Source organism: Panulirus ornatus, chromosome 38 (assembly GCF_036320965.1).
Source record: "Panulirus ornatus isolate Po-2019 chromosome 38, ASM3632096v1, whole genome shotgun sequence".
In the NCBI taxonomy this organism is placed as follows: Eukaryota; Metazoa; Arthropoda; class Malacostraca; order Decapoda; family Palinuridae; genus Panulirus; species Panulirus ornatus.
Genome location: NC_092261.1, coordinates 11,539,099 through 11,558,414, shown reverse-complemented (window position 1 = coordinate 11,558,414; position 19,316 = coordinate 11,539,099). Strand labels below are relative to the sequence as shown.

Sequence of the window (19,316 nt, the reverse complement as noted above, 5' to 3'; positions counted from 1 at the left end):
CAAGCATGACTGATAGAGTGTGCATGTGAGCAAATGGGGCCATTATTTATCTGTTCCTGACGCTTCCTCGCTAAGGAGGCGAAGCAACTGCGTATATATATATACGCTTATAATCATTATCATTTATTATCATTATCATGTCCATTGTCATGTGAACGTACAGAGTAAATGCTCAACCATAATATCATTCACTGGAGAATAAATTCGCGAAAGAATAGCCGAGAACACATCCTTATACCCCCAACAGGCGATGTGCCACACACACGCACTCGGAGAACGAACCCGTCCGTTGCTGTGAAGCGCACGACTAAACGCTTCATTATTCTCAGTCACCTTCCCTTGCCAAAGCACGTCACACACCCGGGATCACTGGCCCTTATGGTGCTTCTCTTAGGACTGTCCTTCTGTCACTCACACGCACCCCAGCATCACCTGCCTTCCACACTTGCCATTTCCTACACTTAAATGTTTCTTTACAGACTTATTGCTTCCTACACTTAACTGTTTCCGACAATCGCTGTTCTCCACGAATCCTGATTCCACACTTTATTGTTTCCCCACACCTGCAGCTTCCCACACTTAACCGTCTTGTGCACTTAATGCTTCCCTCACTCACCGCGTCTCATATCTTACTTCCATGACGCTCACATCTGGGGTGCTTCTCACACTTGCCTCCTTCCGCACTACGTATCCTCCTCGCGTTAACTTAAAGGAACTTAGATCATGCTTCACTGTTATATAAAAGGGTCAGATACCCTAACGCTGTTTTGACCTCAAGACGGAATTTATGGCAACTGGTTCACTAAACCGAACCACTCCAAAGTCCATGAGACCACTCCACACTCCATGAAACCACTCCACACTCCATAAGACCATACTCCAGTGAAGACTTGATGAAAAGTATGGCATCAAATCCAATGAGGATTTGATGAATAATTAATTACAATGTAATTTGATTCAGACACCTACAGGATATTACATGTATATACAAAGCCTGGAGTCCCTACAGGGGGGATAATCACATCAACGTCTCATTTGGCGTATGATTGCGGCGCCCATCCCGGTCTGCATCCAGTGATGATTAACACTACCAGGGCTCAAGGCATTACATTCGGAATTACTCTGCGAAATAAGCAATTCTAAGGGTAATCACAGGGAACAGTCTATATTCACCAACTCTGCAAAGGCTCCAGGCATTTGCAATGACGAATCCATTGAGAAACGAAAAAAAATCTAACGTAAACAATTAATCCGGTACAGTTCTTAAGGTCATAGGAACAATATTCATTACGATAAAGATTTTATCATACTCTAATGTGGGAGTCGCTTTTCAAGCACAACATAAAGTCATATACTGGTACCTTCCTCCCTCCAGCACGACGTTACGACCTTTGACCACAAAAAGAGAAGCACGACCTTTCCTATGGCACGAGGTGGGTGATCTTTTGAGTACACCAGTGAGAACTTTTAGTAGCACGATGGAACGACCTTAAAGCACAGCAGTATGACCCTTACCACGACGAAACGACTTCTTAGCACAACAGTACGACTCTTCCTTAGCAGGCCGGAAAAGATTAGACTACAGCAGTACGACCCTTTTTAGCACAAAGGTACGACCCTTGGGTAGGATAGCCTGAACCTCTGGCCAGACTCCTGGGTCTCAGTATATATACTAATGCAAGGTGCTACAAAAGCTATTTAAAAAAAGGGGGATTTGATAACAGAATTCATTTAAGGACTCCACTAGTCAAGAGGATTATGCCCTATTCATTTTAAGTCTAGTTTAAGCTTCTCTTACTTCCAAGTAATTGGCTGACAGGCAAAAGTAATTTTACCACCACCTGCTAGAGCCAGGGGATTTTTTTCATATAAAAAAGATAGGGATATCTATACGGCTGGGTATATGAAGGTATAATTATCACACACACACACACACACACACACACACACACACACACACACACACACAATGTAATTTCCAAATTATAATCGCCAACACTGTCGCTTGGATAGTGATTCGATTGCCTGTGAAAGAAAATAATCACCCGTTGCATTTTCCTGGTTTTCTTCAGTCTCACATGAAAATAAATGACCGAGAGCCAATCTTCTTAAATCCAAGCTTATGATATCATAAAGCTGTTCCGAAGACTTGCATTTTCTCAACATATGTGGAGGTGTCATTTATGTCATACGCTACACCAATCACACAGACCACTAACTGACTGGTTGAGCGCCGCCAGAAAAGAAAGAATGTCTCCAATTCCTCATTACCATAAGAGACTGCGTTGCGGGTTTTTCTAGTAATTTCTTCCTGGACATGACTTTAATCACGCAAACATCCTCATGGAGATCGTCGACTGCGTCAAGCAACCACTATTATTGTAATCAGTCACCAAAAAAACTTCATATATTTCCAAAGGCATAAACACGGCTTAAGTTTATTGCGGACCCAAGCATATGACACTCACAGGGTGACATTACTGTACTTCTGGTTCGGTGAAACGAGTGAAACGTTTCGGACGTGTGAGCACCAGCAATCCGCCTCAGTGTGCCTCAGGGTATCTTCAGAAGGGATCTTTTTTCTTTTTTTTTTTTTACTCCACCTGGCTTTCACTTCATTTTGGGAATTTCGCTTCTGGATGAAGTATTCGTCTACCAGTGTAGCATGATGATTAACTCTTACCTTTCTGAGGAAAAAAGCCCGAGTACTCGCCTTGAAGCATGAAAATGCAGGTCACGTGAGATTTCTTGGCACCATGGATGGATGCTTAGAACGCACGACAGAACTTGCCAGCGGTCGTGGCCCTCACTGCCAACGCCATCCCACCACAAAAAAAAACTTATCCCTAGTCGCTCGAGGAAGACTTCTAGATCTACAGATAACCTCGTAAAGACGAGAAATACTGAAGCAAACCCGCATTTTAGTCGCCAAACTCACGAAAACTTCGAGGAAATGTCTCTCAAACGTTGTCAGGGAGGCCATGAATTCATACAGCAGCAACACAGCCCAACACCTATAGGTTGTCTCAAAAGTCCAGACTCAAATGTCAGACCTCATTATTCACCTTAAGTTTAACAAGTGTTCAAAATGACATCATGAACTGCCATGCACTTCCCTACCTACGAAACTGAAGCGTATGATGTAAATTATAAACATTTGTTGAGTTCAATGGAAATAGTGAATTCCACCTTGCTGAGTCAGGACCTCTGAGACATCGTGTACACAGAACAACAGTGATTTTCCAGCAACATCACAACACGAAGACTCTCTATTTCCCGGCTCACCGCCCCACTGGCTATTACATCCACCGGCCGACCTCCCGCGCACTGCTCTTCCAGCCAATAACTTCCCCTCTGGCTGCCCAACGCAGATGGTTTTGTCCACACCAACTGTTCCTGATGGGTTCTTCCCCTCCTCTTCCTCCTCCTCCTCCTCCTCACTAATAAAGCGGAAACGATACAGTCTTCTAAGCTGACACCGCGGAAACGTGTGTGTGTGTGTGTATGTGTGTGTGTCCATCCATGCCGGAGATGGTTTGGGATGAAGGTGACACCGTTTTGTTCTGGACTGTCTCATCATCAGAGACCCCACACACCAACAGCCAACAACACATCCGGGAGTAATCTCTCTCCGTGGCCAGCAACCCCGTTTCCTCACGGCATGTCGCCGGATTTCACTGTTTTCCGAGGAAATCTTCCTCCGTCAAAGCTCACTCAGCTTACTACTTGCTTGACTTCTCTCCACCTTGGACCTATTTCCTTTGCCAAATAACCCATTACCTACGTGTCCACAGTACCATGTGTCCTTCTTTGCTCGTCATCCAGCTTTCGGTGTGTCTCGCAACCTATTTCTAGGATTACTAATCCTTTCATGCTCTTATTCGGCTCATTCAAGTATATAATAGACTTAGCGGAGCACAGCGGGCAGATAAGTGCGGATAATGCGGGTGCTGACAGTGAGCCGCCTCGTCTCATGTACCAGGCTCCCAGCCATGTGAGAGACGAGTGAAAGACTAGGCATGGAAGAGTGAGGCACACTGGCTTGAAATGTTAGCTCCAGCGACATCTGGAGTGTGAGGGGGCTTTTTCTTCCTAAAGCATCTACAGTACAGACCATCCTACGATCGGCGAAACAGTGGTTTATAATTGAGGCCTCTACGTTTTATAGGCATAGACGTCCTATAGAATGAAAGGGGGGTGGGGAGGGGTTAATTGTTAAGCGTAATGCCCCTGGAAACCAATTAATGCTATTCATTTGGCACTAGCTCTTACTAAAGGTGAGGATCGAGGGCCGTGTATTTAAGATCTCAACTGCTAAAATTATATCGTTCCATTAAAACTTATTTTACGATCGGATGTGTCTCATATCTTCGAATGAGACAAGTTTCGGCTGGGAACGCGAGCTATGAAAAGTTCATATAATAAATCCTGCGTTTAAATCATCGAGACGTGAATGTGAGCGGAGTCAGCTAATATCGAGAGAAGTCGACTTAATTAGTGGGAGGATATGGATGACTATAAATCACACAGACAGAGGGAGGTATCTGACCCGGAACACAATGGCCCAGTTGCCGTATTACATCACGTTAAGTAAACACACGCTGCTGGTCTGTGTTGATACTTGGACGTCCTCCAACTGTCGCACCCTTGAGGAAGATAATGGAGAGTTGTGAGGGACCCGTTACTTCGCAAGATAGCAAGTCAAACACTTCTACATATCACTTGAGTCAAGATGACCTCATACTCTGCAAACTCTATTCATCTACTAAGAATTATTACGTATGAATAACATCGAAGTAAACCTTCAGTATGATGTAGGAGGGAGCAGTGAGTCGACGTCGCTAGAGCGAGGTGATAACAAGGACATACTAAGCTATGCTTCGCCCCAAAAACCTCCTCTTCACCCTCACTCCACGCAGCTCCCGGTAGGAGGTCACGCACTCTCTCATTAACACAGCGCCGACTCCTCGTATTGGAAGGTGACAGACACACTACATTATTCATTCTAGCCAGGTGGGGAGAGAAGGCCTTAATTAATTAGCCAACAATGGGTGACGAGGGGGTAGGGAGGCGGAGGAGGCTGGCCCTACACCACCTGTCCTCCTCCAGCAGGGACTCAGCAGCAGCTCAACACTTCCAACTCCGACATGTCTTGTGTCTCGTGTGACCCCCATCCCCCCAGAGTTAGCAAGACTCCCACAGCATCTGCACAATACGAGCGGTGATACATATGCTCCTTGAACCGAGGCTTGCCTACATTTCTCCCAAGAGGCGGTACCCAACATTTGCTGCAACACTGCCGTGGATCCTTCACCCTAAACGAGGCCATCTGCCATCCTCTAAAACATGCCGGGAACCATTTTTCTCCAGACACTAACATTCTGCGAAATAATTCCTGTATTTACACTTTTTATCTGTGATCATCCCCTCGTGCAAGACTAGTTTATGGACGGAGACCTCTCGTACATTTCTTCCAGCCATTGTTCATGTTTAAAGTAATTCCCTTGTCTCACTTAATATATAAGATAAAATACAATATATGTGCAGGTGTTTCGAACCAGACACGCAATGTGTGGTGTGTCTGTGTGAGTGTGTGTCTGTGTGTTTAGTGGTTTTAAACACCACAATTATCGGCACTTTAGACTGAAAATGTTCCAACAAATTTACATGTTGCGAGCTAAGTCGTGGCACGCTAAATAATTCCTTGATTTCTATATGGATCGAAAAATGTCGTGCATACTCAAGCTTAAGGATTCTCGTCCAAACTGATCTCAAATACTCTAACGAAATAACGTCCCGCTCGTTGTAGCTGAGCCGAGAGTCCTCACCGGCCGACGCGAGCACGTATAGCACCCTGCTGCCTCTCAGGGAAATACGACTGCAAGAATACTCGCCAACCATCACAATGCGGTCACAGCCAACAGACAACACAAGTGACCTCCGATTACAAAGTTCGTGTCTGAGATGTGAAATGTAGGCCAGGGCGATCTACTGGTGAGATGCTCAGGCGCTCATCATCAACATGATGCATCAACATGTGAACAAACGGACACATGACCATACAAGAAAAAAAAAAAAAACAGTGGCCATAGAGTGGACAGACGGGGACACAGAAGTGAACGCCCAGGGTAGCAGACTAGTTCCTCCTTTGCTTCGTAAAAGTGAACATAAGATTACACACCCGGAAGTCTGTCACACTGGGGCCTCTTTTACGCGACCGACGGCATCCATTATATATATATATATATATTTATATATATATATATATATATATATATATATATATATATATATATATATATATATATATATATATATAATCATTTTAAAGACTTAGAAATCCACCAGTACTCTACAACATACGGAGGAATCTCACTGAAATATATATCTCTGACACACAAATAGAAAAGAAAAAGGCACAAGGCGTGATTTTGTCTTCCCAGAAAATCTTGAATACAGCGCAAGTGAAAACTAGCAAGAAGTGATCCGGATGATTGAACATACACCCAGTGGAAAGATTCGCACCGCTGCACCACAGAAAACGCATACGCTGAAAAGATTCGCATCGCTGCGCCACAGAAAACTGCTCCGGCGAGAAATGATGAGGTGAATAACACGAGCAATGAGCCCAAAGAAAGAGGCTAGAAAATGTAGAAAATGAAATACATATGGAATTATAAGTATAAAGTGAAGGTATATGAAAACAAAGCCATGACTTGCAACTGCTATGTCGATACCAAAAGAAAATTATCTTTTAATCACACACACATATATATATATATATATATATATATATATATATATATATATATATATATATATATATATATATATATATATATATATTTTCCCTGGGGATAGGGGAGAAAGAATACTTCCCACGTATTCCCTGCGTGTCGTAGAAGGCGACTAAAAGGGAAGGGAGCGGGGGGCTGGAAATCCTCCCCTCTCGTTTTGTTTTTTGGTTTTTTTTTTTTCCAAAAGAAGGAACAGAGAAGAGGGCCAGGTGAGGATATTCCCTCAAAGGCCCAGTCCTCTGTTCTTAACGCTACCTCGCTATCGCGGGAAATGGCGAATAGTATGAAAAGAAAAAAAGAAAAAAAAAAAAAATATATATATATATATATATATATATATATATATATATATATATATATATATATATATATATATATCAGCTTCATTTATCGGATACAGAACAAGGAATACAGCCAGAAACCGTTAGACCTTTTCAGCTTCTTCATTGACCACAAAAATAACTTAATAAAACTTATTTACATACAACATTTCCCACGTAACACAGGAGAAGGGAAAAATGAACAGACGATTTTATGGCCGGTGGATTTCAAAAGACTCTCGGCTCGGCGCCACCAATAAACCGATCAAACTTGTGACCTGTAAACCGATTCTGATGTTGATGTGGCAACCTATCGTTGATGTGGCAACCTGATACCACAACGGCTTTCCGGGAAGAGGTTTATCATTGATCATTACACGTGTAGGAAGGCGAATATATATATATATATATATATATATATATATATATATATATATATATATATATATATATATATATATATATAATGTGACGTTATGTGTTTTAATCAAGGTGGTCAGAGATAAGTGTGGTGATACAAAGTGTGGTTAAGAGAGTTGAAGAGGGTATGCTGAAATGGTTGGACATTTGGAGAGAATGAGGGAAGAGAGGCTGACAAAGAGGATATATGTGGGAGAAGTTGGGGCTCAAGGAGAAAGAAGGATGGAGTAAAAAAGTTTTTGAGACACTGGAGCGTGAACATGCAGGAGAGTGAAAGGCGTGCACGGGATACAGTGAATCGGAACGAAGTGGTATACAGGGGTCGACCAGCTGCTAATGGACTGAACTAGGGTATATGAAGCAGCCGGGGGAAACAGTGAAAAGAATTATAAGGGCCTGGTTGTGGATAGGGGGCTGTGGTTTTGGTGCATTGCATATGAGAGCAAGAGAACAGATGTAAGCGTTACCTCGCTGACGCAGGAAACGGCGATCAAGCATGAAATATATATATATATATATATATATATATATATATATATATATATATATATATATATATATATATATATATCGAGATTTTTTCATAGAATAGTAACTCTCCAGGGCCATTAATTTCTGAATGTTACCGGCGCAAAAAATCTAAAGCGAAAAAGCAGTTTATCACGATTTCAATCTGGGAACGCTGTTGGGATAACTAAAAGAGATAGAGAAAGTATTTCACTCGCAATGAAATTATGACTTTTTTTCCGGAAGTGTTCTTTAAGCACGTGAAATGCGCAAAATAGTGGACCGTGGGTTGTAAAACTGTCCAGTCTGAATCAATATGTCCACCTTACTTTTTTCAGAATGACATACAAGGCCAAACATACTTTTTACGTACGTATCGATCAGGAATTCGAATACCTGAAGCAAATAAAAAAGGTTTATGAGTAGAACTCTCTCTCTCTCAAAAAAAAAAATACCATACTGCCAGTAAGAGTGTAACCCATCAATATGAGGGGAGAACATGTCTTTCTCCACACATCAACCGTTATGTAAATAAACCTTGGATGGGTTACGCACGATCAATGACCCACCACGTCCTTAAGACACCAGTGAGCAACGTATGTACATGGGGAGTTACGCCCGCGTCACCATGGCTTCCATGGCTGAATCCGACAAGCTACAAAGATTATATGCATTCGGGGTTACTGGACTCGGCTGGCACGTGGTTACACCGTGAGTTGCACGTGGTTACACTGTGAGTTGCACGTGGTTACACCTTGAGTAAAATGTTACCCTGGTCAGAAAATACCGTACGACCTTTATCCAGGAGCTTAATTTTCCAAAGGAATCACCTTTTCCCTGGTATTGGATGTTACGCGGAAGCCTCGAACCTGGGGTGAAATATGATAATAGTAATATCCAAAACGAATAATTCATTTACCCATCAGTACTCTATATATAACGCACCAGCTTACGCAGTGTGAGTATTCAGATCCAAGCCCCTCTAACTCCATCCCCATCAGGCTTTGCTCTGAAAAGAGGGGGTCAAACAAACCTCTATGTTTGTGTGTGTGTATGTGTGTGTGTGTGTGTGTGTGTGTGTGTGTGTGTGTGTGTGTGTGTGTGGAGAGAGAGAGAGAGAGAGAGAGAGAGAGAGAGAGAGAGAGAGAGAGAGAGAGAGAGAGAGAGCTTGACAATCGTGGTCTCCCATCTCTTACTCTTACTGCCTCATCAAAAACCCATATCAATTAAAAAGCTTTATTTGTCCGAGTATACGACAAAGCCTCTCTGTGACAACGTGGATGAAAGGGAGGGGAAAGGTAAGCATACTGAGTGCACAAAGGCTACAATACACCGACCTCTGAGGGCGAATTGTGGGTCATACTGACTTCTGAATTTTCCACAGCTGCTCGCACTGTATGTGTGTGTGTGTATGTGTGTGTGTGTGTGTATGTGTGTGTGTGTGTGTATGTGTGTGTGTGTGTGTGTGTGTGTGTGTGTGTGTGTGTGTGTGTGTGTGTGTGTGTGTGTGTGTGTGTTTTGCCAATCAGTCTAAAGATACAAGACAGCAACAGTCTTTACAAACTTAAGTCTTACGTTCAGTTCCTCAACGAAAAGTTTCCTGGCTTATTTGTGCCCTGTACAAATCTCTCATACCATCACATCAACCATCTGCACACTGACGGTAACAACACTGACTGGTAACACAGGGGGTGTCTAGAATTTCATAAAAGGACAAAAAAAAAAAAAAGATGAGGTAACAGATTCCATACGAAATTAAGTTTGACAGGCCACTGTAGCAGGACGTGTATAGACACTTGAGAACGGTGACTGGTACGGCCCTTGATCACACTTAGTGGGTCGTCCGGTCATGCTCAAGAATCGTAAAGTCGTCCTTCAGGAAATCAATCCACAAACCAAGAACACTGGTGAGGGTGAACGTGTGCTGGCATTCAAACTAGACAGCGCCAGCGGTAACTGACATTCAGTTTTAAGGGGGTAAAAAAAAAAAATGTCCCACCAGCATAGATCCAGATCACGAGTCGTTACCTAAGAAAGGGTGACAATGTGAGTAACGAAGCGAAAGATGACGCCAGCTGGCGGGGCGGCGTCACTTCTGGGAAACTCTATTGTATTCCGGGTGCCAGAAGCCGTCGCTTGAAAAATATCAGAAGTGTGCATCTTCATGGCTTCAAATGGGTCCTAGATACGACATTCTGAGAACATTCTTTCTCATATATATATATATATATATATATATATATATATATATATATATATATATATATATATATATATATATATATATATGTGTGTGTGTGTGTGTGTGTGTGTGTGTGTGTGTGTGTGTGTGTATTCCTAAGAGTCCAAGGGGAAATGAAACACGATAAGTACCCAAGTGCACTTTCGTGTAATAAACACATCATCAGGGGAGATACAAGAAAGAAATATAACAGTCAGTTGATATTCAACGAAGAGACGTAACTAGGAGGCCATTTGATGAACAATGTTCGAGGAATTGAGATATACATACTAACCCCAGGATCATAACGACTCGACCCTTGAGCACGAAAGACAGAAAAACTGTGGTACGATAACCGTCTTTTCTTTTTTATCTTAACGTTCCATGGGATCATTCCCGACTCAAGGCCATCCACCATACCCAACACCCGTACGTCCTTCGTGCTCAAGGTTCGTGCCACATTTTACCACCACGACGGTAAATCATTTCTTCTGTCCCCGCAGGTGTGCCAGCCTCCCACATCCTCTGCGGGATGACCACCGTGCGCATGGTGTCCTCCGGGCTAACCGACAACTCCATCACTATTGCCATCTCGCAGATCACTGATCTGGAACTCATGCCTACGCTCGTGTGCGAGATGCCACTGTGAGGTAAGGGCCCAATATGTATACAATCATGTCATGATAAACTCTTAATCCAATTTTAAATATAATCTAATGCTGGATGATTAGGGCAACGCAAAACTTTTTACGTCTGGCATTACCCACCCTTCACTGGTGCTCAGGGGACGACAAAGAAGCCAATTACGGTTGACTTAATTAGTTACAAGGGTTCAATACTAAAAATATATATATATATATATATATATATATATTGTTTCATCAGAGATGACAACGAACGATTAAAACTACACCAAAGCGAGGAGAGGGAAATACATCAGTAGTAGCATTAACAAAATATAACAATACTGTTTTATGACTCCACGTCATCACACGGTAAAACTACTTTTCCTTATTTTTTCCTTATGGGACCGATTTGGCACAGAATGAAGAAGTTAATCAGAGCTCGTCAGGTGTTCGAATGAATCTTATAGGGAGAAAGGTTTATATGAAGAGGGAGAGACGAGAGAGATCCACCATGTTCGCTGTTCGAGGGAAGAAGGAGGTATCATAACGGCCAATCCTCGTGTGGCTAGTCTCCACACAGAAACTAAGAGAAGCAGCAACCAGACGTGAGTCAAAGAGCCCTGGTGGCAGGGACATACGCAAACAGTTCACGATAGCAGTGACCAAAACAGAGTTGGGAATACGGTTAATCTCATTATGACATTGCAGAAATGGTGTTTTGAAACTGAACAGAGGGAAACGAGTCACATGAAGAGAAACATAAGTGGAATATGAGTTTTATCGGTACTGAATCTAACAATTCCAAGATGTTGCATAGATTCGAATTATGACAAGAGATGTGTCCCGTACGAGACAGAGAACGAGTATCAGAGCAAAGAAAGGAGGGGGAGTGAGTTGAGAGGTATGCAGAGGGCTATCACTTACGCAAGAATCAAAAGTGATAGGTGTTAATGAGAGATTAATTATGGACAGAAGAAAGAGAGAGCAGGCGGTGGGTTAAAACCCTGAGGGACACCACTGTTGACAGAATAAGAAGAGGAAGTCGCTCCATCAACAACTACCCCAGTGGTCCGATTACAGAGGAAGCTACAGTATGCATGAGAGAAGAGACACAACAGGAAGGCCAAATGAAGGAAGTGTAGAAACCAATGCTTTAGAAAGGTCGAGGGCCATGACAGCAGACTAACAAAAACCCATACCCAAAACATATGCACCTATAAAAGTCAGACCCGGAATATGAATCATTCTACTTCACGTGTTTTTCATCCTCTGTGGCGTTAATCTTAAGACGATTCACCAGTCAGTATCCATACCAGTTTTTGGGTTAATATTGTGTATGTCCACACCTGATAAACCATGTAAACGAGTTACTATGGGACGCAATTGGGTGTAGTTTTCAATGCTAAATCCTATACACCAAAATGATCAAATAATCTATGTTTTTATGGAATAATCAGCCCAAGTTTCTCGAAGAGAATTTTAAGAGATCTGCAATCTTTTTTGACGTCTTCAGCAAAGAAAAATTTACACTAGTATTCCGCAGAACTCAACTTCCCTCGGAAATGACGCTAATTAAGGCTCTGCCAGGGTGGAGTACTTTAGATATCACACTTGAGTGATTACCGGGCTTTCCTCCAACACGAGTGAGTATCCCGATTTAATGTGAGGTCTCATTACTTGCAAATTGCTCGCATGCAGTGGTCATGTGTGATAAATTTGGAATGGTCATGCAATTCTTGCTTGCTCTCATTACCAACACATCCTGGACGGCTGAACGCCTGTGTATAATCTATGAAAGTATTCTCTGCATGAAGAAATATTCTAATGTCTCATCCAAGGAGTGATTTCCTCTTGAACCAAATGTTTCTCGAGTGATTTTACTTAGCAATTCGGTTACAGAGACACACAAAATCATCTTATTGCCTCAACTAACGATTTTATGCAGCGCTTATTTTATTCATTATACTTTAATTCAATTTGAGTTCAGTATTGTAAGTGACAGAACTATGCGTCACGTTGACGGGCCTATCCTTCCCATATATATATATATATATATATATATATATATATATATATATATATATATATATATATATATATATACCTTCACGTTGTCCCATTCACAGTCTCAACCACAGTCCTTCCACTGGAAGTCAAATCACAGAAACGTTGTGTGACTAGTTAACCCTAACCTAGCTTAGTGTACCACCAACAGCTTAATTATGATTCGGCTTGACATGCAGTAACTCGTGTAAATTCCCATATTTTCTTTTCCAAACGACACGCCAAGACAAAGAACCGCATTTCCCTCAATGGGTCCATCGCCAGGCAACAAAAATGTAGTAATCATTCTCTCTTGTCTCTATCTGGCATCCCGCTCCCCTTTACGTCACCCCTGTCACCCTTAAGTCACTTGTTCTCCCTTACGCGCGCGTCTTCTCCCCCTCCCTCAACCCCACAACGGGGGTGAAATGGTATCATAAAATGATCAACGCAAAGACTCTGAAGTACTATGCTAGCGAAGCCATATTCGTGTGGGCTTACTTTAGGCATTCAATATTTAGATCTGATATAATCCCCTCGTGTCCAACGCATTTTTTTTTCAAAAACATTTCAGCTATACCAAAGGATGATGCTGACAATCTTACATTGAAATGTACACCGATATGGTTTACTTGTAAAACAGTCACCTGCTCGAGAATCTACTGTTCAAGTAATTCAAACAATGTGAATAAAGCCACTGTATTCCTAAGCATTTTTAAAGTAAGAGCCATAACACTGCATCATCTCCTTACATAATGTCAAGATCAGATTACTGTAGATCTTCAGCGGGCGCGACGCTTCAGACCTCACCATTTGAAAACAACATGAAACGAGTAGTTCCCAGCGGGATAGCTAAGAGAACGAGCCTAATGCAATCCTCCTCCGTACCGGGCGCTGTGCCTTACGCTGTATTTCACATCGCGCTGGTCGTCTTCCTGCAACACACGACCCACTCACTCGCACCCTGGCCAGTGCTCGCTATCCCTCGCTAGTCCTAGACAATCCTACCCTCAGCAGGAACGCATACAATCTCACGGACAACATTCTCTGTGTGTAACTCTGGCACTAGCTCCTCCTCAATTTCAAATTCAAAGGACAACGATATATAAAAGAAAACGAAACCCATCGTCGCATTCGTAATAACGGAAGAAAACATGTATGATTTCGTCTGAAAAAAAAATCTATTTTCACTATCGCTTCTTTCTCAACATGAGGGATGGGGAGGTTCAGCATCTGAGATATTTCCTTCGGGCAAACAGAGCATTGCTTAAATTACGTCAATCCTGCTGGGGCCGTGGGAAAGACTCTACCTCGACTCGTAGTCCCACTTGATCCCCCTTCGGATCCCGCCCGCTCATGTTTGTGTTGCCAAACCGGCCCACTTTTGGGAGGGCTTTAACGAAATCTATGCCAGGGATAAACAATTGGTTGGATAACACCGACAGTCCACGCGGACAATAAAAACGCGCACAGCGCGGCACATGGCAACAGCAAACTTTACACGAGTTAACTTGTGTATACAAGCACTTCTATATCCACTAAAACCTATATATAATGAACCAAACTTCTGGTCCCGGATAAAGATATGTGAATTTTGGGAGACAAGATGTTCAGACAAAACACAGACTCATTTCCCTCCTTGTGGGTCAGGTCGGTGATTGGCTGAGGTAGACCTGTAATGACACATGGGTATAAAACACAGACGTAAACTATTATATATACCCTCGATAAGAGGTCTAGATAAATAATCATATATATATATATATATATATATATATATATATATATATATATATATATATATATATATATATATATATATACACACACATATATCTTGTCATTCAAGTATGGACATGAGTGTATATATTTCTGCGTTACTTGAATAAATAAAGAAACAAAATACGGCATTTTACAAGATAATGTGTGTATATAGTTCTGCGTTACTTAAGTAAAAAAAAAAAATGAAATAAGGCATTTCATAAGATACTCATCAACATCAAAAATCATTATACCACACCAATCACGTCTCGGCTTGCTTCCCTGCCAGCCGACCTTCCTTAGCCCTGAAGAACAAACCTTCAGCAATCACCTTAGGAATACATGTACACAAACCGTTACCAAACATTATCCAGACACACGTGTGTCTCCATTACCTCACAGCATTGTACGAGCCGAGTCAGGAATTGATAGAAACGTTCACCTTTTTGTTCTTTTGTTTGAAAGGCAAATGATTTTCCATACGACAGAGAAAAAAAATTGATCAGAGTACATTACTGAACGGATATTGATTGAGTACTACTCTCTTCATTCCACTCATTCATTGCCTTCACCATGATATATCTCATCACTCGCTGCCTTCACCATGATATATCTCATTCACTCGCTGCCTTCACCATGATATATCTCATCACTCATTGCCTTCACCATGATATACCTCATCCACTCATTGCCTTCACCATGATATATCTCATCATTCATTGCCTTCATCATGATATATCTCATCACTCATTGCCTTCACCATGATATATCTCATTCACTCATTGCCTTCACCATGATATATCTCATCACTCATTGCCTTCACCATGATATATCTCATTCACTCATTGCCTTCACCATGATATATCTCATAACTCATTGCCTTCACCATGATATATCTCATTCATATCCAGAAAAACACCGGTGGCTCAACTTCAAACTTCATTTACACAAATATATTTACTGGTTGGGAGTTTAAAAGGGGTAATTCAATTTCCCCAAAGCATATTTCCACCACAGATATATATGCATTTGACTGATGAAAACAGGTGGATGGGGGCAGTCTCCAGTGTAATCTTGACAAACAGCAAAAAAAGGGATCAGCCGCAGAAAAAAAAAAAAAAATATTGTAACCGTAAGCTGGATGAAGCAAGCAAATGTTCGGTGGTGAGAACCAGCTGAAATGTTTCATTATAAACATCAAGTTGTCTGCCACACTCCACACACTGATATCATGATACCCAGCTCACTTTACAAAGTTCGAGAGGTCTTATATATATATATATATATATATATATATATATATATATATATATATATATATATATATATATATATATATATATATACTATTTCAATCTAAACAGTCATGATCTCTATATGCAGTGTCCATCAGCGTAAACTCCAACTACAAGCTTTCATCACCCTGTACCCACTTTCGACATTCACCCACTTACCTTTCGCTACACAGGCACACTCATTACCACCTGCAGGCCTGGGTTAAGCTTATGACAATGGCTATCAACCACCTAAACGGCCCCACCAACACCACTCAAGTGCACTCACCCCCAACACCACCTGGGACCCGTGGCGCTGGTCAGCCGGTTGGGCGCAGCTCCTCGCAAAGGTCCACCATGAATATTCTTGAGGCATCTGGTCCAGGGCCGTGTTCACCCGCCTTCTGCCACCATTATCTTTTTATGCCACCGCTGCCAACATTATCCTTTTATGGCACCGTCACCAACACTGCCCGATGGGGAGGGGGGCTGCCTCAGTAATATCCTACGGGCCAATTATGCTATTCCTGGGAGAGGGCACCCCTCTCTATATACTCGTGTTAAAGAGTAATGCAGGTTATTCCAGGAGGTGGAGGTTTACAGTGGGGAGGGATTTTGTAGCCATTCCATGGTAGACGACGCAATATAAGGAAGGTTCAGGGAGGACCTCAAAGTCGACTTGAGGGAGTAGGGAGTCTAAGAATCGACCTGAGAGAGAGAGAGAGAGAGAGAGAGAGAGAGAGAGAGAGAGAGAGAGAGAGAGAGAGAGAGAGAGAGAGAGAGGAGTGTCCCTGAGACTCGATTTGAGGAAGGAGTAGCCCAATGGATCAAGCTGAGCGAGAAACTTAGTAACTTACGATTACTTACGACGAGGTTCTGCCAAAAGGCAGGTCTGTAAAATATAGGGTTACGAAGTCATGTGAATTTCGTGTTATACAGTCTTATGTGAGATGGAGATATTGCATGTTTGAGGAGTGAAATCCAGCTATCCATGTGTGAGTAAGGCAGAATGAAAAGACAGCAGCCTTGTCCTAAACACCTGAAACTTGACAGCCACTGGAGTGCTGACTCACCACACAACCGTCAGTAACTCTCTCGATATTCAGGTGGGAAGTACATGTAATACCTCCCTGGTAGGTAGCTGCCGTCCATCTCCTATTTACAAAACACTCACCAACATCTTGACACACATCCTACAAGCAAGACCCACCCACCCGGCAACACACACACACACACACACACACACACACACACACACACACAGCAACACACACTCACCACCACCTACACACAACTCACCATAGACCGCTAGCACACACCATCACTCAGCAACCTTCACAAGCAAGCACTAGACGCAAGGAAAAAATATACAGGCTTCTCCTGTCGCAGTCACTAACCTTACTCTCCTTCATCCTTTCCCTTGAACAGTTGACCCTCACCATCACGAACTGCTGCAGTCACTGTTCATTCTTTCCGCCTGAATGAGAAGCTTCCTCACCTCTCCAGAACACTCATCAAACCTCAAGGAAGCAACTTTAAGCCGGTCGTTAACTCTTTCGCTCTCTTCTTCTCCAGCAGGTCGCCCAGTCCTCCCTTTCCAAAGGCCCTCCAGAAGAAGACGCAGCAACACCCACGGTCCCTCCCTCAGCCCCCAAGCCTCCACCCACCGCCCTCCTTCAGCGGCCTCCCTGCTCCTGAAGTCGAGTGACAACAGAAGACTCGCGCTGCGCCCAGGCACAACCAACAACACCCACCGCTCGAGGAACTTTGCTGATGGTCTACGAGCCTAAGACAAATCTACAACCTGATCTTTAATGTATTAATATATCAAAACAATTAATCATCCTTGTTTTAAATGTGCCAGACAAATGAGGCGTCTACTTCATTACAATTTAGGTATATCAAGCAATCACGGCCTCTGATCGACCACTTGTTCTTGGCACATTAAACCAATACCCAAGCAGCCAGGAGTTAGTTCATACATGGGTCGTGAAGATATCTCACTGCATCGGTTAACTGCGCTGTCTGTACCTGTCCATAAATCTAGCTAAAACATACTAAACCAACTGATAGTTTTCTGACAATGTCTACAGCAACAGATGGGGAAATGCTGATACAAGGGCAGACTGCAAATGACTTGTGATGTCAAATTTTGTTGTACACAAATCTAACACCAGACTGAAAGTATGTCATCCCCAGATGCGTCAACTCCAGTTGTCGTAAAGCAACAAACATTTGCCAATATTTCTTTTTTTTTTCAAGAATGTTTAAGCCAGTCTATGCAGCAGGTACAGTTCCTCCGAGATCATTAACATATTCAGGCAAACTGTGGTCACTAATCCAGGAAAATGCTTGCACGTTTTGATACGTGGAACACTTTAAAGATAGCTGAATGAGAAGAAAAACAATTAATCTCAAAAGGTATGTGTACGATCACTTGGTTCTACTGTGATTGACTTGAATGTTTCAGTGTACAAGAGCGTGTCCAATACCTCATTATGGAATGGAATGCAGAATGGGATCAAACTGAAACTGGAATCTGCTTTCATTTGGGCTTAATAAACCCCAAAACACTATTCAGAAATACGCTGATTATGAAACAAATCTGACGATGTAAATGTACTATGGAATTACAATTTATGTTCCAATGGACTATCACTTCACCTGCACACACATGGACACTGTAACATAGAAAGTGTTGAATACAAAGATTGCATGTGTAAGGTAATTTTTAATAAATATACACAAGCTCTTGGACTGTAATACACCTTAGTCGTATCTACAAATAATTTTTCATCTGATTATCATCCTTCCGCCGCCTTCACATGACTGTAATTATGAATTCGTCATTATATTGACATTTTTATAAAGCATGTTTTAATACCTTATTAGAAAGTATGCAATAACAGCAACAGCAACAAGCGGAGTAAGTACGTAGCCATCTAATGAGCCCCTATTCCATCTTCATGAACTTCTTGTTCACCATTTTTCAGGAAATCATTCGAGGCAAATGTACACACATACAAACATGAGCAAGCACGTACAACGCACAGACATAAACTTGGACTGCAAGGACACACACAGATACACTACGGGAGGTACACTATAATAATGAACAAGTTCGGGTATAACTTATCTTCAGGTACACAAGACAGGAAGACGCTCCGAGAAAATACATTGAGATCCAAGTCAGAGTACGCATCAGCAGCTTGTTCACCCGACTCACGAAGACATACTAGTATACTGCAAGAAGTCCACCAAATGGGGAGCAAGACCTATCCCTTAAGTACGAGAGCTAAATCACAAGGGACGGTCAACAGCGACAAACTTGCCCATATCAAAAGAGA

The 19,316-nt window shown here is 42.3% G+C and overlaps 1 protein-coding gene across 1 annotated transcript in view; it reads left to right on the top strand.

Moving 5' to 3' along the window:
- Positions 1–18,720, top strand: part of LOC139760903 (corticotropin-releasing factor-binding protein) — a 175,771-nt gene extending 157,051 nt beyond the window's left edge. The window contains exons 7-8 of the mRNA XM_071684672.1: positions 10,769–10,915; positions 17,545–18,720. Coding sequence (XP_071540773.1) covers positions 10,769–10,914 — 146 coding nt within the window. The 3' untranslated portion in view covers position 10,915; positions 17,545–18,720. The remainder of the gene's footprint in view (positions 1–10,768; positions 10,916–17,544) is intronic.
- The last annotated feature ends 596 nt before the right edge of the window (positions 18,721–19,316 follow it).